At 35.7% G+C, this 21,755-nt stretch overlaps 1 protein-coding gene across 2 annotated transcripts in view; it reads left to right on the top strand.

Annotated features, from left to right (window-relative positions):
- The window catches only part of LOC149934461 (protein phosphatase 1 regulatory subunit 14B), a 90,888-nt gene extending 69,133 nt beyond the window's left edge, over window positions 1-21,755 (top strand). The window contains exons 3-5 of one of the 2 annotated variants that reach the window (XM_090153042.1): window positions 15,934-16,017; window positions 16,096-16,137; window positions 19,207-21,755. In XM_090153042.1, the coding sequence (XP_090009168.1) occupies window positions 15,934-16,017; window positions 16,096-16,137; window positions 19,207-19,248 (168 nt within the window). In that variant the 3' untranslated portion in view covers window positions 19,249-21,755. The remainder of the gene's footprint in view (window positions 1-15,933; window positions 16,018-16,095; window positions 16,138-19,206) is intronic. The other variant, XM_090153040.1, reaches the window with a different exon arrangement.

Genomic DNA, 21,755 nt, shown 5'->3' with positions numbered 1-21,755 from the left:
AATGATCCGAATGACCTTCGGCTATGCCGCTGACGTAGCTCTCGCTTGGCGCTTGATTATAAGTTTTAGTTTCATAATTGCCGTTGTTTCGAACTCTCTCAGTCTCAGCTAAGGAGTGTGGAGTTACAACGTTTGTAAATAACTTGTGTATTTATAAAACAACTTATTTAAACAATTACAATGCCTAAGCTATAGACCTCTATTTTAAAATCTACCTATCTTATCTATTTTTACTATAGTCTTGGTCGATAATTCAAAATAACGGTCAAAAACGCCGCCGATCAGTTTAGTAAAATATTTTCAGCGGCGTAATCGTCGGCCATTTTCGGTATGGAGATACAGGCCGGAAGGCAGGCAAGGCTGCCAGATTTCGATAGATCGGAAAAGGCCAACTCTCTCCAATGTTTTCGTTTTCAAAACGCAAATTTTGCGGCGTAGCTATCGACTAAGACGATTACTAATAGTCCCTAGGCTCAGAGGCTGGCTTACACAAGATACACTATCTAATCTTAAATAGTAAAATTGGGGTATTTTGATAATTTTGCTATTCTTAATAAATACAAAGAATTTTCCATCCCCGACCCCGACCCCGACTTGTTTTTCGCGGGGTTAGACCCACCCCGACCCCGACCCCGACCCCGACTTTATTTTGACCCCGTACGAACACTAGTACATACTTACTCCAAACGGAGAAACTAAAAATATTGTGTACAAAAACGTTTTATCATAATTACATCTTAAACTAATCAAAGAAATCAAATGTGTTAATATTACAAGATATGATATTCTGCACTATTAAACGTTATTTAAAAAATGCCTATTTACTATTTAAAAATAATTTAATTTGCATATTTAAAGTACAGTGCATTTTGTTCCCGTTTTCTAAACCCGAATTTACTCAACTAGCTGAAAGCACGGCTAGTATTAAATATTTTTGTGTTTCAATTCCACGAATTTCCGTCTTGCATCACAATTCAAGGTCTTTCTTTTCGTGGTTTTTTTCAGTTTGAGGCTATCGGTAATAATTAATGTAAAAATCGTTGCGCAGTTAGCTACGCGTCGTCGATTTGATTTTTAACCGTGGCTTAAACGTCAGCCGCGGACCGCCGGAGCAAGACGCGATTTTGGTGACATTTTCTCATCTGTTCCACCCAAAAAAATATAATTGGAGAAAATGTCGGGTTTAAAAAATATAATTCCTTCTTTTACAATAATTTTCACGCTTATTATAAAGAAAACACGTTAATTATTTATCCCTATAAATCTTCATTAATTTTGGTGGCAAAACTCCTCATCTTGATGTAAGCGTTTATTATAAAGGTGTAATGTAGTTACCGTGATCGATAACGTTTTTTTAAATTCCTTAATTTCGAAAAATGCCGATGAAATAGTTAATTTTATGTTTCACTTCAATAATTGGTCATTATCGCGTTAAAGTGAGCTTTAGTTTTACTTTGGGAATCGTTTCAATTTTCAATAGACCTTGGTCGCAAATCGAAAACTAGCTGAGAGTCCTTCAAACCTAATTAAACCTACCACTCTAAAGGTCTATTCACACGAGCCAACTTTTTGATCCAACTAGATGAGTCAATTTTGAGTTGAGTAAACTAGTTGGTTCGTGTGAATAAAAGTTCGATGAGTTGATCCACCAAAAAAGTACAGCGAGAAAAAAATGGATCACTGATCCATTTTTGCTGACTCAGCATTTTGATTTGAAAAGTTGGCTCGTGTGAAAAGGTCTTTACTCTGCCTGTAATCGTTATTCAACCCTGAAGACCAATTTCACATATTTATAATTGATTTAAACGTATACAATAATTTATTTATTTATACTTCGGGAGACGATTTATTGCGTTGCTTCCAATCCCTCGTGCTAGGGGGAGGGTAATATAAATAAATTATTTCCAATAAACCTAACTTAAAGTGACATACAACCTATTATGTTATTTGTCTCTTCGGTCGTAGTATTGTAAATAAACAGAAGTATTTTCGATATTTCTAGAACTCTAGAAATACAGGAGAAATATTAGAAATCTAGAAATACAGGAGAAATATTTGAAATCTAGAAATCCAAAGAAATATTTGAAATCTAGAGAAATTCGAAGAAATATTTGAAATCTAGAGAAATTCGAAGAAATATTTGAAATCTAGAGAAATTCGAAAAAATATTTTAAATCTAGAGAAATTCGAAGAAATATTTTAAATCTAGAGAAATTCGAAGAAATATTTTAAATCTAGAGAAATTCGAAGAAATATTTTAAATCTAGAGAAATTCGAAGAAATATTTGAAATCTAGAGAAACTCAAAGAAATATTTGAAATCTAGAAAAATAAACATTTTCGATATTTCTGGAAAATGATTAAGATATATCGGAAATATTTGAAAATTAGAAATCAGAAATCTGGTGTACAATTTTGTTCGAAGTGGCTACCCCTTCGTCCTTCAGTACCAATTTTGTCCAAAGCCCAAAAGGCATCACATCTGCCTTGACGTTCCCGTTCACAACGTCGCCTGCTAAACCTCTCTAATTATCCCCTGCGGAAGAAAGGGGGAAATCGCCGTGAGAAGCGTCAATCCATATTTTAAAACCATCGGTGATTTCGTCAAATGAGTCATGCTGGGTGAAATCCCCTCCAGCCATGACAGAGCTTTGAGTAATTCGTTTTATTTTCATTTAAAATCGCTTAATGGGCGGGTCCCCTGAAGAAGAAGAATATTTTTTTATTAATGCTTCTATAAAAAACAGATAAATCGGTGTAAGGTATTGGCGCGCGGTATTTACCTATTAGCGAGTTCCTCGGGCATTTGGAGAGGCCCAGACAGCAGATTGATAATCTCGGGATGATATTCCTCTCATCGTGATCGAGGCCCTTCACTCTTCTTTCTTAAATTCTAAGAAGAACTCGAATTTATGGAAAGTATCGCGTGGGAATATATGGCAGATTTTCTCTTCCATTCATGAGTTTCTAAAGCCACCCCCTCAGGGTCAATCTCCATCAACCCTTTGGCATATTTTCTACATCGTAAATTCGGTCGCTCCAACAGGATACGGACCTAATGCAGTCACTTTTCTCACTTAAAATCACTTTTTTTAAAAAAATCTGTCACTAAAAGTCACTTTTCCCAAAATCCAATTTTTAGATTTTCTTATAATTGAACGTTAGAAAACTGTCTTACAACTCTTTTTTTACAAATAATTTAAATTTATTTTATTTTTTAATTAGCAAATAAGCGGTTGAAAAAAGCTATTAGTGATAAAAACTTTGTAGAAGTGGAATTAGTTGAAGCTGAAAAGAAATCTATTGACGCCATTCAAAAGAAAATAGATTAAAAAAATCTAGTCTAATTTCATCTTTTCTAAAACCAAAGTGATATATAGTTACTATTTTGGATGTGTAACTATTCAAAAAACGCAATAAAACAGTTTTGTTTTTCCCCATTTTTGGTAGCTTTTCAGTCTCTATTTAGTCACTGTTTTTAAAAATTTAAGTCACTAAACACACTAAATTCTACTGTGTAAGTGAGTATCAGGCCTGCTAATGCTGCTTTTATAAATTTAATTTTTAGATCTGTGTCATCTCGCAATTTTAATCTCTCCATGATGATAATTTTTATCAGCAATTTTATTCCTTATCGCAGACAATTTATTTAGATGGCTTTATTTAATCCAGCACTGTAACTTATAAAATCGAACGTTGTCTAACTAGTGCTTAAAATAATTGTGATAATTTTAAATTCGGTAGCTTATTAATACATTTCAAAAGCAATTGTTTTATACGAACTCCTATATTTCTATGGTCTGAAAAATACTACTAGCCAAATAACGTAGTTTTTTTTAATTCTATTTATTTAAATTCCTTTATTTTTTACAATATAAAATATTTTAGAGGTACTTATCTACAGATAAGTGTTTAATTTACATTTTTCAGTGACAATTACACCAAAAACATTGACGAATTAATGTGTTGCTAAAATTCCTAACATTTTGGAGAAATTTAGCGTTAGCTATCGCGTGAAGACCAACCAAAAATATTTCGATTCTACTAGTAGTGCTCTCTCGCTTAGCTAATAAAGGTAGTTTTAGCCTTTCTTTTAAATAGTACCTTTAAGCTTTAGCCTCGCATAAAGGGTTTATCCGAAAATATTTCGACCAGAAGCCCAAGAAAGAGAAAGATAGGTCTCTTAACAAACCGAACCGGACGATATTATTGGCAGCTCGCTCCTTTGTCCAAGATGGGAGGATGGTGAGCTGTTATGATCGTTTTCCTCTTGATTGTGTCTGGAGACACCACTACCCTAAATGACAGCGAAAGCTCAGCAACTCGAGATACGTCTCTTTTGAAATAAATACGAAATAAAAATACTTTTTAGATTGACTCATTCTAGGGGCCCGATTTTTGCAAATTTTGCTTACGGTATTTTTCTCTAGAGTGTACTCGATTTGTACGAATGTCGGAAACCTGGATCTCATTACTTAAAGCTAGTAGCAACAAACACAAGGAGAACGCAGCTAGCCTTTAAACACGCTAATGCAGTGTTGTGTAAAAATTTCATTGGATGTACCTTAACGTTTTACGGAAAGGGAGAAGACAATTTCCGAATTTTCCCCTTCCGACGGCGGCAGGCGCTAAAGCGTCTAACCAATGAAAACTGTACGCAAGAAAATCGATGACTTTTGACGGGTTGCTTTCTCCTTGTGTGGGGTGTTGTGTTTGTTGCTCCTAGCTTAAAGGGTCACAGAATCGTTTTAATTTAGAGTCACGTGATGGGAGGGGAGGAGCTACCAGAAATTCGTCCCGAAATTGTTTAAATAATGCTGTGCCCCTTTAATTTTTATATCTTTTACCATAAGTAACATGATACAATAGGAATGACATTAACTATGGTTATAATGATAATTTTCTTACATTACCTATTTTCGATACTATATTAATTTGCAACCGAAATTTATTAATTTTCGGTTTATTTCAAACAAAATTATCTAATTCTGACAACACTGCTATCTTTTTTGGCCGGCTGGGAATTCTTTTGCCTGGCAGCGATGTCTCTACTCACCCAAATTCAGAGAAAAGTCGGGGATTTGAAAATGGGTTTGAAATTCAGGGAAAAGACGGGAATTTGAAAATGTGTTTGAAATTCAGGGAAAAGACGGGAATTTGAAAATGTGTTGGAAATTCCGGGAAAAGTCGGGGAATCTGAAATTGGGTTTGAAATTCAGGGAAACGTCGGGGAATCTGAAAATGGGTCTGAAATTCAGGGAAACGTCGGGGAATCTGAAAATGGGTCTGAAATTCAGGGAAACGTCAGGGAATCTGAAAATGGGTCTGAAATTCAGGGAAACGTCAGGGAATCTGAAAATGGGTCTGAAATTCAGGGAAACGTCAGGGAATCTGAAAATGGGTCTGAAATTCAGGGAAAAGTCGGGGAATCTGAAAATGGGTCTGAAATTCAGGGAAAAGTCGGGGAATCTGAAAATGGGTCTGAAATTCAGGGAAAAGTCGGGGAATCTGAAAATGGGTCTGAAATTCAGGGAAACGTCAGGGAATCTGAAAATGGGTCTGAAATTCAGGGAAACGTCAGGGAATCTGAAAATGGGTCTGAAATTCAGGGAAACGCCAGGGAATCTGAAAATGGGTCTGAAATTCAGGGAAAAGTCGGGGAATCTGAAAATGGGTCTGAAATTCAGGGAAACGTCAGGGATTCTGAAAATGGGTCTGAAATTCAGGGAAACGTCAGGGAATCTGAAAATGGGTCTGAAATTCGGGGAAACGTCAGGGAATCTGAAAATGGGTCTGAAATTCAGGAAACCGTCGGGGAATTTGAAAGGCGGCCTGAAATTCAGGGAAATTTAAATTTGGTTGTAAATGGAAAACGTTTATCAATTCAGTGAGAAACCTTTAAGAGTCATAGACATGGAATTTGAAAAATATGTGGGAACCCTGTTTAAAACCCCAAAATGCATTGTTTCTCAAATATCTGTTTCTAGAGTCGCTTGACTTCCGTTCTCCGGGTTCGATTTCGTTCTCTTCGTAACAGTCGAAGGGCGCTCAGAGAGCGCCGCGCTCTCTTTTTTCGATTGTTGTCTTTCTGGCAAGTTTCGGCCCAGGTATTTTATTTTTGAACCTCCGTTCTTCCGGAGGCGATGCACAATTGTGTTTCGTGTCGAATCAGTTCGGAATGGCCTTCCATTCTCGATTTACGGCGGCCGCCTCGACCTCTCGCTACTTAACGGAAATTGATCCCCGACTCGGTAGCACCAGCCCATCCCAAGATCCACACTTTTCTTTTCCCAATCTTCCATCGTCAAAGACGACCCCTCGAATTCTGTAACCAATGAAATCGCCCAACTTTGTACCTAAGACTAAGAGTACAAGAGTATTCTCGACCGAAACGAGTCTAGGCGGCGCTGCGGCGCCTCGATCTTCCGACGTAGCGCGGATGATCTAGCGTCTGCTATTAGCTGGTTTCTTTTAGATTGTTCCGGGATTTCAGAGTAGGGTAAGAAGAGTAAAGCTATGACGTCATTTTACTCCGATTCTGTGGTCTTTTTAGCGGATAAATTCTGGCTAGCAGACGACCAAATCAGATTTACTCTCTTTAAACCTCCTTTTCAGAAGGATTAAAAAGGTACCCCTAATACTCCGGAACAAGCGAATAGAGTGTTGTCGTCTGATACGATTTTGAAAACTTGTAACGTCACAGCTGTAGTGTTAATAGTGGCCGCCATGACAGTTACCGTTTTTTATCAATAGGCAAATACAATGGTGACGTCGCAGGGTTTCAGACAACAACACTCTATAGTTTATGGGACGGAGTAATTCTCATCCCCGGAACAGGCGAATAAAATGTTTTAGGGTTAAAAGAGCACACTTTTGGTCCGAGAACAGGTGACAAGAACCTATTTAAAATTTAAAAGCAGACGAACTACAAAGTATATTTCAGTTTGACAAGTACTTCATAATTTACGGACTTGTTTACCTAAGTTCGTGACAAAAAATCCATGTTAATTTACATAAAATACGGTCCAATTTTAGAATCCTTGTATCCTCTAAAATTGGACCGAAAACTGGTGATTTTCTTTGATAAATTAACATTATGATATTTTCTCACCAGCTTGTCTAAAATGTTAGAAAGTTTATAAACTAAATGTTTTCTTCGACGTATTTAAAACGGATCTAGTCACAGTTCTTGTTGTATCCGTTTAAAAATAAAATTCCCAAGTCAGCTACTCTTGTTGATATAGAACAAATCTTTCCTTTTTAGATAACGTGCCGCCATCTGGTTGAACATTCGGGAAATATATCCAAGATAAATATTCTAGCCTAGGATAGAGCGCTTTGGCTATGACGAATCCGTGGCGCGTTGGTTTCGCTGATGCTTCTAAATCGGAAGACCCGGGTTCGATTCCTGACCGTGTCAACGCCTTTTGTGTTTCCTCTTGCGAAGTTCAGTTTGCAAAGACGGCGTCAAAGAAGGCGAAAATTGAATTATCAATTGGTTTAATTATCTGAGTTATTAAAATATAATTTCTTATCTCGAGATTGAACTAAATGACAAAATATTATATTCCTTGTCAAATTTTTCGAATTCCGACTTTAAGGAAGCCCAAACGTGGCGCGACAAACTCGGCGTTAAATTGCGGACATTCTTCATCTCTTAATTCTAATTGTTGGCAATTTAGCGAGGACCGTAATTTATCTTCCTTATTGTTTCATTTATTTCGTCCGTCCCAGAGTCCCTCGAAGACCAAAACCCGGCCGGAACTACGGAAGGTTCCGGATGCGAGAATGGACCGACGACCGGAACAATTTCGGAAGTTCCCCTAGAGACAGTCGAGGTCCTTTTATGGCATCTTTTATGGCTTCCTTTTCCCCCTTTTGTCTCTTACCTCCTGGTGGCCGAAAATACTTAAACAGGGTTGCCACAAGTCAGGAAATTTAAAAATGGCCCGAAAAAGTCAGGGAAAGATCAGGGAAATTCCAATTGTTTTAGTAAAAATTAGGGAAATCAGTGAAATTTGGCCTAATTAATACCAATTTACATCATGAAATTTTTCTTATTAAAGATTTGTCTTTATTTATTTTTTATTAATATTGAACCATTTTAACTTAAATGACAATCATGAAATGAATTAGTCTGTAAATCAGTAGTTTTATTTTATCTTGCATCTGGAAAATCAGGGAAATATTCGTGGGAAAACCTGGATTTATCAGGGAAATCGGGTTGCCAATAGCCGTATGAACCCTATTTAAGAATTTGTAAAAGTCGGGGAATTCAGTTTAATCTTAACACTTTTTTAAGGTAATTTTACTCTAGATCTATGGCAAATTCTGTTATTATTATTTAGATCCTTGAAAGGTTTTTTAACGTTGAAATAACTTTTCCACTGAAATATAAGTTGATAAATTGATTAACTTCTGATAAATATAAAAGTAAAAAACTGTTTAATTTTGGCCTTAAAAATCGGGGAAAATAACTTTTATGGTCAGGGAAAACAGGGACTTTTAATCAGATAACATTGTGGCAACCCTCTTAAATTAAACTCGCCCTTTGACCTTGCTCCAACCATCCAACGTAATAAATGGGTCTATTATTATATATTTCGCCACTGGGTCATATGACGAATGACTTATTAATTTGGCAATAGACGTCGAAAATTGCCCTATTGTTTGCTATTTCGGTTATCGAAATCCTATCCGTTAAATACGTTTTCGGGGGGTCAATGGAATTGGCCCGTGCTCCATATTGTTTCGCGGGATGACGCCGCGAATGGACAGGAGGGGTTTGTGTCCGCGTGGCTGACCACGCGCGACCACCGTTGTCGCCACCGCGTCGAACGCCGCGGATAATTAAACCTTAAATACAATTACAAAATGTACCAGCGGTATATCTTCCTGAGACGAATCCGTGGCTCACCGGAAAACAGAAGGAATTGTCTACTGCTGATAGGCGTGGGCTTGGTGTAGGCTTTGATTTAAGGCAGTATTGAATTTTGCAATCGAACTCTCTATTTGTGGTATTGTTTGAAATGGATTTTTAATGTTCCCGCCAGCAAATTTGGCATTGCAAATGAATATTGCCACACTATGAGAATACAATGCGTTTATTCTGGTGACCTTTTTCAACAGCGTATTAGTGTGAGAGTAGGTAAATAGGCAGTGTTTGAAAACTATCCATTGTTTCGTGGAGTTTGTTTTTATTTCAAAGGTATAATTTTCAAAACGCGAAATTCCTTATTTACCAATCGTGAGTTTCTCCAAATATTTTTCGATTGATAGTGGGATAAAAAAAGTATTTAAAGAATTTTTGGGTGAACGAAAATTTTAGCTAAAAAGTAGTTGATGAGGAATAATGGTGAACTAAGATTTTAGCTAAAAATAGTTGATGAGGAATAATGGTGAATTAATATTGTAGCTAAAAATAGTTGAGGATAATGGTGAACTAAAATTTTAGCTAAAACGTATTTGATGAGGAATAATGGTGAACTAAAATTTTAGATAAAAATAGTTGATGAGGAATAATGGTGAATTAATATTGTAGCTAAAAATAGTTGAGGATAATGGTGAACTAAAATTTTAGCTAAAACGTATTTGATGAGGAATAATGGTGAACTAAAATTTTAGCTAAAAATAGTTGATGAGGAATAATGGTGAATTAATATTGTAGCTAAAAATAGTTGAGGATAATGGTGAACTAAAATTTTAGCTAAAACGTATTTGATGAGGAATAATGGTGAACTAAAAAATTTAGCTAAAAATAGTTGATGAGGAATAATAGTGAATTAATATTGTAGCGAAAAATAGTTGAGGATAATGGTGAACTAAAATTTTAGCTAAAACTTATTTGATGAGGAATAATGGTGAACTAAAACTTTTAGGTAATAAGTAGTTGATGAGAAATAATGGTGAACTAAAATTTTAGCTAATAAGCAGTTGATTTGGAATAATTGTGAACTAAGATTTAACTGACGTTTTTTGAGGCATAACTTTTAAACAATGTTTTATTTCGATGAAGTATTAGCCAGTTTTCTCTGTTATTAACGTTTTCAATGAAAACTTAAACTAGGTTTCGCTTCTGCAAATCTACTTGATATTTTTTTTTAATTTCTTTTAATTAGACCATTGAACGTCTGAGGCCTGGTAATTTGTGACTTCGGTAATCTAATGGTAATGGCAGTAGTAAGGTAACACAAAGGTCACAGGGGTTGGAAGTTTGACTTACAGATCAGAAGCTATTCAAATTAATTCACATTTTTAATAATTCGAAGGAAAAATTATTTAAAGATGTCTTTCGACCCATCTCAATCAGAAAAATAGATTTTGAAAAAACACGGTGGGAGGGGTTTTTTAGGACACCTTGTATACTTGATAACCAGTACTGTCTTTTTATCATTGTATCCGTATTCTAACCATATTATCGTTGTAACTACGTTCACGATAACCATGTTTTCGATCCTTTGTTATTCGCAACTTCTTTGTTTTAAAATTAATGTTTTTTCCCCGCTAGGTCTGTAATTTCTCGTTCTGTTTACTTATACAGAGAATTAATGCAGAGACTGTATCTGTGGTTATATATTCTGCTTAAAGGGAATATAACCTGCAAAGCAATCTTTACGGAAGACCCCTTCAATTTTTCAAATGTCCCTGTACAGTGGCGCCAAACATTTTTAAAGCCGAAGGCAAGAGCGGCCAGATCTGCAAGCGTTGGTGTTATATTCCCTTTAACCCAAATACATACTTGGTGTTACCTAGAGAATCATAGAAACAAAGGTGACTATTATAGATTCAGAATTTCAGATAAGACTTTAAAAAACGCGTTTCCAAGCGCACAGTTGTAGTTAAGATGAAAACATCATTATCAGCGCATTGTTGCGGTCTAAGAGGAGTAACAAATAATTCCTCTTCCTCGAGCCGTTCACAATGGCTGCCGTATTGTATCTTTCTATCCGCGAGTACTTGTACGTCGTGATACCAAAATGGTTCGGTTCGGGGTCATCGTAACACGGTGCTGCTTATCAGTGACGCTCGATCTTCCTTTAATCTCCTTGTTGACGACAAAGAAACAATTGGAAATGAAATCAGTCCACAAATAAATCCCTAGGAACACGATCTCGTGGTATAAACTACCAGTAAGCTCGATTATCCGCGATTACGTAATAGAATATAAAGATGGGCTATTTTTAGACACTTTGACCTTTCGTTACTGCGCCGTTAAGTCCAAGAAATGCGAACTATGTTGTAGTAGATGTATTTTGACGTGGAATTTAACCGAGGGCTGATCACTCCCATTTAGAGCATAGCGCCGATTTAATTTCGGTCGGCGGCGGCGTTTGGCGAAAAACACCCGGCGGCGGCGACGTGAAGGGAAAAAATGTCTTTTGGAAATTTAAAGGGGAACGGCCAAGCTTTTCCAAATATCGCCTTATTTGCGTATCAAAAGATCAACAAAACGTTCTATATACTTACACGTACCTTATTTTGTCTTGAAAAAATAGTTTTTGGCCTAAAAAGTTGAAACTCAAAATAACGCCAAGTATTTGGGTTTGAATTTTCGCCGCCATCTTAAGGTGTATCGCCAGCGCCAGCAGCACCTTAGTGAGCGATTTGCGAACTATCCTGACTTTTAAAATCAGGCAATTTAGGTTTATGTCTCGAATATCTGGACCGCGCCGCGCGTGCGAAACAAATCTTTCGCGTCTTCAGCAGCGCGCTTTTATGTTGTTTTTCTGTCTCACCGATTTCTCAAATTAATTTTTAAAGAAAATATTTTTTAAGATTTTTTATCTCAAACCATGCATTTATTCTACAAAAATAATCCGGGAAAATTTGGCAATTTGGTCAGGGAAAAGCTGGAAATGTCAGGGAATTGAATTCCGGAAATTTGGTACGAACCCCGGTATAGCGTGAAACTAGGCTTGTCTCCTCCCTGACTGTATTGTTTCGAGGTCAGCGGTGTTCTCCGAGGCTCGAATAATAAGCGCGGCGGTGAGTCGGGTCATTTTGAGTCTTCCGCGACACAATATGATATTTTTCACGGGTCACTCCACATCAAGCCCCCAACGACGGGTATGCCTAATATTGATTTCGTCGAAAATATAATAACTACGAAGGATCATTCGGTTTAATAGCTCGACGTTTAATTTGACTCGTTTGATTGCTAACCCAAAGGGTGCGGTTCAAAGTTGGTTCCGGGGTGAAGTCGCCGGAAGCGCTCTTTGTTTCATTTCCGGTTCCTTCTCCCTCTTTGTTTTCGATCCAAACGAGGGGCGGAGGGGGGCGGAAAGAATTCTCATTTGGTCGAATCTTAAGCCGGCGGAGCTTCCGAGATAAAAGCCCCTTTTTCGCCAATCGATAGATTAGTAGGGCCTCTCTAAATGTTGTTATTTTTCTTTAATGCTTTTCGACTTCGTACCGTCGAATACGTCTTAGAGATTAAAGGGAATATTACTACCCACTCGTTCTTTAAGGAAGACTGCAACAATTTTAGGGATTTATCTCCGCAACAAACCACTAACAAGGAGAGTACCCGAGGTGTTTATTGCCGATTTTGTTCAAAGTCGGCCATAATGTAGACCTATATGTGATATTAAATTTCCCAAATGGAGACGTTGCACTACCTATTCGATTTGCCATGGCAACCGAAAATGTTTTTGACCACTTAAAACAAAAAAATCTCCATTTAAATAAGCGTGGGATTTTCTTGGTTTCACAAAAAAAAATTAAAAATATTGAAAATTACGACATTGATAATTTGGACCACATTTAGGTAAATTGGAACATTTTTGCGGTAAAATTGTAAAATGTTTTTGGTAAAATAAGGAAAAAATCTTATTTTGGTTTTAAGTGGTCAAAAACATTTTCGGTTGCCATGGCGAATCGAATGGGTAGTGCAACATCTCCTTTTGGGAAATTTCATATCTCATATAGGTCTACATCACGCCTGACTTTGAACGAAATCGGCAATAAACACCTCGGGTTTTCTCCTTGTAAGTATAGCGCCTCGAAATGTCAAAGGTCATTGGACAATATTGGAACACTTTGAAGGGTGGTAGAAAATACTAGATGTTGTTATTTCCTTTTAAACTATTAATTCCATTTTCATTAGCGGTAATAGCTAAATTCATGGTAATAGTTAGTGTAGGGAGCTGTTGGCTTGCGTGGCATGAAAGTCGCTAGATGATTTGGTTCAAAGGTCGTGCCTTGAGTATTAGCAGAAATACATGAACCGAAATTATCAACGACCTCCTTTTTGTTGGGAGGCAATTTCCCCGTGCAAAAGGGGAGGGTTAAATAGCGAGGCCTAGTTAATTTTCCGCCTCCCGCGACTACAGGGAAAATTTCGAATGCACCACGGGTAACTAGACCGCCATCTAGTGAGGCTAAGAGAAATTATTTCATCGAAGAAAATAGCGAGAAACGTGGTCTGCAAACCTAGGCTTAGCCATGTTTTGTTTTTGATAGAGGTCAGTGGAACTGTGGAAGGCGGTAGCTGGAGCAGCTGTCCAAAATGGAAAAAGTAGATGAATTAAAAACCTTTTTAGCTAATTTTAACATATCATTCATGTATGAAAGAGCAGAGAAATACTTAGTTGTATTAGAATAAGAAAATATATATATGAAACCCAGATAAAAATATTTAGGCTTGCAGTAGCAAAGAATATGGGAAGACCAAAGAAACAGAAAGCTACGGAAGAAGAAGAAACTGAAATAAACCACGAGAAAATAACTAGTAGAAATAAGAAATAAAAATGATGATTTCGTTTACGAGTAAGGCTACCTTTACGTTTCTATTTAGTTTTATATTTCAAATGAAACAAGTACAATTATTTTAACAAATAAATACAAAAAATTATTGTGTATAATTCTTAACGTAGTCAAGTTAGTCTAGTTTTTATTAGTCGTTAACTTGGCTTCATTAATTAATAACATCTGATCACGATGATATTTGTTTGAGCTATTCTCTCCTTGAACGTTTCTTCTAATAGTCACAGCTTTTCTTTCACTGACACCCTTCTAATTTTTCCCCAGCATCATATTTTTTGTTTTTTGTTTTTCGAGAAAGTTTCGATCGGCCGTCGCCAGGTAGCGTATTCAAACCTTCGCCTTGGGAGTGAGGAGGTTCTCTTTTCGAGAAGGGGAAGAGGACATCCGGCCACTAAGGAGGGGGAAAACGGGGAACTTGCCTCCCGTGTTAGAGGAATAGGACGCTGATAATTTCGGTTCATGTATTTCTGGTATTAGCCTAGCTGATTATTATTTACAAAAGTTCATGATGAACCAGTAATGTCAGATAATTTTCTTTGAAATTCACTGAAAATGTGTCAGTAGCAAATGATTATTCGCTACGAAGTATCGATTAGCATTACGTATAACCCCATGCAAAATGTTTATAGTAAAAACAATAGTGGTTTTCATAGAAAATTAATTATAGAATATTTTTACAGTGTAGGTTCATTTTTAAGTTATTTGCTTTAGAACCTCTTTAGAGCAATTTAGAATAATTTAGGTATTTTTCTATGGACACTCTTCAGAATGACTACTTCTACATGTTTTCTTTTAGAAAAACTTCAGAATTACTTTTTCCAATAATTTTTCTTTAGAAATATTACTTTTCTAAAGTTTTTTCGTTAGAAATATGCATATACATATTTTAGAATTCTTTTTTTTTAATTGTTCCTTTTAAATACCTTCAGAATGACTTTTTATAAATATATTTTTTTTAATATATACTAATAATATATAAAGAATGCTTCTAAGGGCTATAGAGCCTCATAAATTCCGAATAGAGATCAAAAAGGATAATTTAGAATTGCAGTCTGAAATGATATATTCACAAATGGTTCAATTGCGAGGGACGTGATTGATGATGTGAAGCCTCCGACGATTTTGCAGCCGCAGAGCGCAAATGCCTCGCGTGTCGCTCATTCTCGCACGTTTCAGGCGTTTATTTTTATATCTCACGAATACGCCCAAAATCGTTGCAAAGGCCGAAGGTTTCAGTTTCACTTACAATTCCCCAACTGAATTCCACATTATTGTTTATACGAACGTAATTCCAGTTATTCGAAGCTTCCATATTTATTACTATCAGAAGCAACTGAATAGTTGTAAATGTGACACGTTCTACCTAATCTAATTTTTAACTGATAGTAGTATTTATCTATTGTTACTAGCCGGGAATCCATACCTCTACTTGAAATGCTTATCGTGCCGTATCGCAGCAGCGTTAATCGCGTCGAAAAACGTAATTTTTAAGAACCAATGAGATTGCAGTATTATTTGATTTTATTAAAACGGAGGAGCATATTGGGGGCCCCAACGGGTGGGATTGGAGAAACGCTCAAAATAATCTCGACATATTCGGCCTGAGTATAAATAAATACATTCTTGGTCATACCAAATTATAAACAGTCTAAATTTGGTCTTAAAAAAGTCAGGGAATTTAAATTTGAAAATTTTGGGACCCCACAGAAAGACCTCAAACGCGTTTTGATTTGTATTTATCGATATCAAAATAACCTGGCGGTTATTTAGCCAACAAAATAGTGTGACGAGTTTCCGGTTCCGAATATAGATTTTACTTCCACATACTGACGTTACTATTCGCTTGAATTTGCGTGTTTTTAATTAATGACAAAGAAACGCGAGTGCTTCTAGTACATCGTCTTTAAACGCAATAACAGCGTTTTTAGCGGTAGTAATATTTACGACATGTGTCGTCCGGAGCGGGCTCGATGTTATTACAACCTAAAATCTTGACATTTTAATTAGTTTTTCTCGAAGGTTAATGGCTATTCGCCAGGCGGGAAAAATATTATTGCATTTTATGGTTGATGCCCCTCTCACTCTATCGTTGTACTTAAACTTATTTCGTGAAAGGTTCTCTCATTAACAAAGGGGACCGTTATTAATGCGCTTTCTTAATTAATCTTAGGATGACTCCGCGTACGAAGTGGAAATAGACCTAGACGAATTGCTGGACATGGAAGCCGATACCATGAAGAAAGATTGGCTCAGAGTATGATTCATTTCAGTTAATACTTCTCTTTTGTAGTACTCGAATTATCTTTTAACTTTTCACTTTTATTAATCGCAGAAAAAACTAACAGATGCCAAACAATCCAGGGATGCCATTGAGGTTTGCATACGTCTATTTTTTTTAATCTTATCATCTTATGTTTAGTTTATAGCTAATACCATAAGTGTATAAAATTTTTACATAAGTGTGACACTTCCTATTCTTATCATGCAAAAGTTTTACTGAGAGCTATTCACAAGATAGACTGCATTACAGGCTTCGTCGCCGTCATGCATTTGTTTGCTAACGTATCACACGTAGCCTTTGACAGCGCCTCGCTAGGGGGAGATTTTATTCTGTTGATGACGTCACTCCGTTACTAGCTCTCAGTTAAATATTCCCAAAGTGGCAAACTTATGAAACAATGTTATAGACTTATGCTAATACCAAAAGTGTGTCAATCGAACTTTATTTTTTAATGAATGTTTCGAGTGAATTAGAAATTGGGATTATAGAGGGGAGGTTAAAAAGTAGAAATGTCACCTGGTGAGGGCTTCGAGAACTAAGGAAGCACTGGAGATGGCTAGCAGGCCTTATGATTTTTAGCCACTCGACGGAAACGCTACTGCCATCTATCTAGGTTTTAATACAATACAAAGTACGAAAGACCAAACCAGAAAAATAGTGCATCGTCCATCCTAGCCTAGCTTTCTATGTGGTCTATATCGATAGCGACATTCAATAAATCTTTAGCATTGGAAAGTATAGTAACTTGCACACTTTTGGTAATTATATCACTTTTGCTAATACCAAAAGTGTATAAATATTTCTCTTACAAATAAGTATATTTATCCCAATACTAAAAATAAATAATATTACATATTTTATGTAATATTATTATGTAATTAACTTAGAAAAATATGGTTTATAAATTTAAAATATTCCCACGAAGTGTGATACTGACCAGGGTTGCCACAGTACCTAGAAAAGTCGGGGAATTTTAATATCGGTGTAAAACTCCGGGAAAAGTCGTGGAATTTTAGTATCGGTGTAAAACTCCGGGAAAAGTCGGGGAATTTTAATATCGGTGTAAAACTCCGGGAAAAGTCGGGGAATTTTAATATCGGTGTAAAACTCCGGGAAAAGTCGGGGAATTTTAATATCGATGTAAAACTCCGGGAAAAGTCGGGGAATTTTAATATCGGTGTAAAACTCCGGGAAAAGTCGGGGAATTTTAATATCGGTGTAAAACTCTGGGGAAAGTCGGGGAATTTTAATATCGGTGTAAAACTCTGGGAAAAGTCGGGGAATTTTAATATCGGTGTAAAACTCCGGGAAATGTTGGGGAATTTTAAAAATTAGGCTAAAAATCAAGGAAATGTCAGGGAATTTAATAGTGGTTGCAAATAGGGAACATTTACTAAAATATTGGTTGTAAATACAAAATTGTGGCAACCCTGTTGACGTTTAACATCGTCTAAACCCGTAAATTTTGAGCGGGCTTGCTACTTCCGGCAGAAATATCGCTTCTCTTGCAAACTGCCTCAAACCTGCGAAGGCACAGGTTTCATTTACACGTAGTAGTTGGCTACTTCTGTGTTACGTTCCAGAAGGATACTTATCTCTTACGTTACATATTATCTACTTTTGATAATACCGAAATTGATTTTTTGGCCGTATTCTAAATCTTATTTAAATATTAAACTCCTTTTCGTTTGACTATATTAAACGCTTGAGTTCACCTGTACCTTAAATGTAAAATATCCATCTACGCCATAAAAATGAAACTCTTACCTTCGCATAGTCGAGGCCAATGGGCACCGAATTTAACGGTAAACCGCGGAAGGTTGGGCAACTTGGGCATTTACTGCGTTTATAACGCCGCCTAACGATGTAAAATGTAAAAATGGCACTTCCTAGGGATATTTACTAGCTTATAAACCATATTTTACGTGATATAATAGTGCTAGTACTCGAACATCATCGAGTACTCGGCCTTTTTTGAGGTCGAGTAGTCGAACTCGACCTCTAATAAGTAATTGGAGAATACTTGTCGATTACCGAGTACCAAAAAATTGCATATTCGGGTACCCGATTACTCGAATAAGCTGCTCTCTAACCTCGCCGAGTATTTGTTTTTCTATCCTCGTTGCTTCAAAGTTCAAAGAGGGGTTTTTACCACTTTTTGGGGGACAATAAACGGTACCCACAAAGTTGTGGAAAATGTGGTTCATTTAAATTAAAGTATTATTTTTCAGCATTGAAAGTTACTTCATACTCCTTTTAAATTTAATTTCATAATTCCCGACTCGTTAAAAATATTACTCGGGGGTTTTTCTGAATTACTCGACTCGAATAAGAGAGTTTCCCCTTAATCAAGTACTCGAATACTCGATGAAAATAATTTGGTACTCGATAACCGACTCGATTGCCTAAAACAACTAATCGCACAGCCCTTCATGACGTATTTCGCTACGCACTATTTTTTCTTAACGTTATGATAAGTGTGACACTATCTATATTTCACATGCAACATTTCTACAGTCTCCTTAGTGGGCGTCGTTGTTAATGGCATCAGCTGGCTCTGGCATTTCTAGTTGGCTTTGACAGCGTCTCACTAGGGGGCCATTTTCTTCCTGTGATGACGTAATTGCTTGAATAGCTTTCAGTAAAATATTTACCGAAGATAGATGTATGGAACAATATTATAGACTTACATTGTTAGTTATATAATAAGCGAATTTCAATAACCGCACCGCCATCTATCGACTTTAAAAATAACTCTCAGGATGGTACTTGTCACAACAAAGGGAAGCCTAAGCTGACGTCATAGGTCACCGAGGTCACATTGAGGTATGACGTTTGCTTTTTCGTCTAACTGCGCACGTGTCAGATATTATTGAAACTCGCTTATTAGTTATATAATTAATATTATGACGAAAGTTAGTGGGTGAAAATTAATTTCTCCACATCTTGTGAAGACTTACTTCCCCTATGTCATAATGTCGTCGGCACTGTCATCGTTCCTTAAAGCTTGCTAGTATGGAAGAGAAGATGACGTTATGGCGTACAGGAAATGCTACTTCACAAGTTGGGGAAAACAAATATTACGTTTATAATAAAAAATCCGTTTTAGGAAGCAATTAACGTATTTTTCTATTATTTTCCAACCACCCTTCCTTTGCGCAGAGTTTCATTGACGAGCTGCTTCAAAGAGCTAAAACTTTGTGAATTTAGTCGCAAATCTCCCCAGAAACAAAACAAAAAAATAAATTCCAGATTTAAAAAAAAAGCTGACGCGACGGACATTTCATTAATTTCTCCAGAATCTTTTTAAAATAGGATCAACCAATCAATAAATAAATAAATACAATTACAAAACACACGGAAAACAAAAGTTAACACAAAACCAAGTATAAAGGGAAATAATTTGAGGCGTCATCCACGAAGAACTCTCCACCTTTATCATGTCGCCACGAGTTACGTCACCGGATATTAATGAATAAAAATGGAGGACGAACATTTTTTTTTATGAGGTGGAAAATTAGAACTGAAGCGTCGACAACGGGGAGAAGAAGCGAATCTTTGAATTTTTAAGTTAAGACGGGTTTTTTTTTATTTTATTCGTTTAAAACGAAACATCTTTTGTTTTACGTTCTTTCTAAAAAAAAACAAATTGAGAATGGCAACGTCAGAAGTAAATGAGAAATGGGGTATGTTGTAACCATTGCGTATATTAATATCCTTCCAAACTCCCGCCACTTTTTTGATAACCCCTTTTTGCTAAAATGGAAACGAAAATATTTGTTCCGTGGCTTTTTCGAAATATAAACATTTTATAAGGCGAAAATTATAAAAAGATTTTAGGCCTAACTTGGATGTTTTTACTTAACAAAAAATATTAGGTTTAAAATTTAAGTAAAAATTGTATCTCTCGGGTCGTATCACCGACATTGCCGAAATTTTCCGTCATTTTTTACACCTCGATTATTAAACGTTATTGCGTGAAATAAAATGTCCTGGTTGTTGAGATAAAAAATTGATGTTCCATGGATTAGAACGTTTACGACAAAAAATATTTAAATATGAAAGGTTTTCTACGCCTAGTCAAAAAATTCGACAAAACATCTTCATTAAAAATTCATCGTTCAATTATTTTTCACGAAAAACTTCGGTATGAAAATTATATAAATAAAGGGCTGGTTAGTTTTTTAAGGAACTACTTGTTCGGAGCATTAGAATTAGCACTTACCTTAATTTCTAACTTAGTATGTCTTTATAAAATGTTTAGACAGTCCTTTTCACCAAAAGTAATAGAAAAAATCAATGTTGCACAAAAATTAATAAGGGATATTATTTGTTACAGTAAACCCTCAAATTAATTGTATTAATTATATCATTTAATAATGTTAGTTTAGAATGATTTTGTAAGTTGTATATTTCGAAGTTTTTATAAATTTTTTGTTTAAAGAAAATAATGATGTACGAATAATAAGTGTATTTTCATTCTTGATTTGATTTACGAAAAAAAGTTATTGTTTAATTGAGATGCTATTAATAATAATTTGTACCTGATTGGTTTCACACCCTTGTTTCTACTTAATTAATTAAGGTAACGAAGGGAGTGGTTCTTTCATTTTTATTTTTAGTAGTTTCCGTATCTGGGTGTAATCAATTTAGTAGTATGATGTTTTGTGTAGTCACTATGGTAACCATAAGTGGCAGTTTTCAAACTTGGAAGATTTATTTTGTTTTTAAAATAGTATCACTTTTTTTTATTTCGTTAATCTACGAATCCACAGAACAAAAACGAAAATTCATTTTTAAATTTTCCGTGATATTTTTATTATTTCATCTCATTTTTATGTACCACGAAACATCTTAATTTTAATCTAACACAACTCGATCTTATTTTGAATTAGAGGGAGTGATCAGATTCAACAAATCCACACGCTGTATTTAAAATTAAGTTGTTAAGGGAAAATAACATCTTAAAAGTTGTAAACCTAAAAATACCCCATTTTCGCACTATGTTTTATAAGAATTAATTTGTACACCGTCACCCCAAACAATTGTCATATTACAAATGGTGGGGAGGGTGACTTCCTGTCAGGATTTATAGCATAAGCCATAGATATTTGGTCTCATTATCCTCCCCATAGGCAATAACACATTAGGTATAATAAATTATAGATAAATTAATGAGATTGGGCACTTACAAACGTTGTTAATGTAAAAAAAAATTAATATTGTAAACTAGATTCTAATATATTACAAATGTTATCCAACAATGCAGGTCTAACTAATCGTCACTTTCAGAAATAGAAGAAAACATTCCCAGAAACGCTATTGTATCATATACACATATTTTACAACATTACGTTCACACGTACACCGTGTATCTGAGCAAAGAGCCTTGCAACGGTGCTTTTGCCACGAATGATTTGTGCGAGTTACATAAACCACAGTTGAACTTTTTGGTAGATACCCAGTGATTTTTATTCTTTCCTGAGTTGCTACAAGATGAAAAGATGTTATCGTAAGCCCTGTTTGTAGAAAAAATGTCTAATGGAAAATAATAGTATCAGTTTTTCAAATAAAAATAATGAAAATGAAGTTATATAAAATGCTTTAAAACTATTGAACTTAAAAGAACTATTGCCTTCCAAAATTTAGAAAGCTGTACTTCTCAAGAATATGATAAACTCCTCTTACAAAATGACAAATAAATTTTTTTT

Source organism: Leiobunum rupestre, chromosome 7 (genome assembly GCF_980474605.1).
Source record: "Leiobunum rupestre chromosome 7, qqLeiRupe1.1.hap1, whole genome shotgun sequence".
Classification (NCBI taxonomy): domain Eukaryota; kingdom Metazoa; phylum Arthropoda; class Arachnida; order Opiliones; family Sclerosomatidae; genus Leiobunum; species Leiobunum rupestre.
Note: the sequence above shows the minus strand (reverse complement) of the source record. Positions and strands in the feature narration are given on the sequence as shown.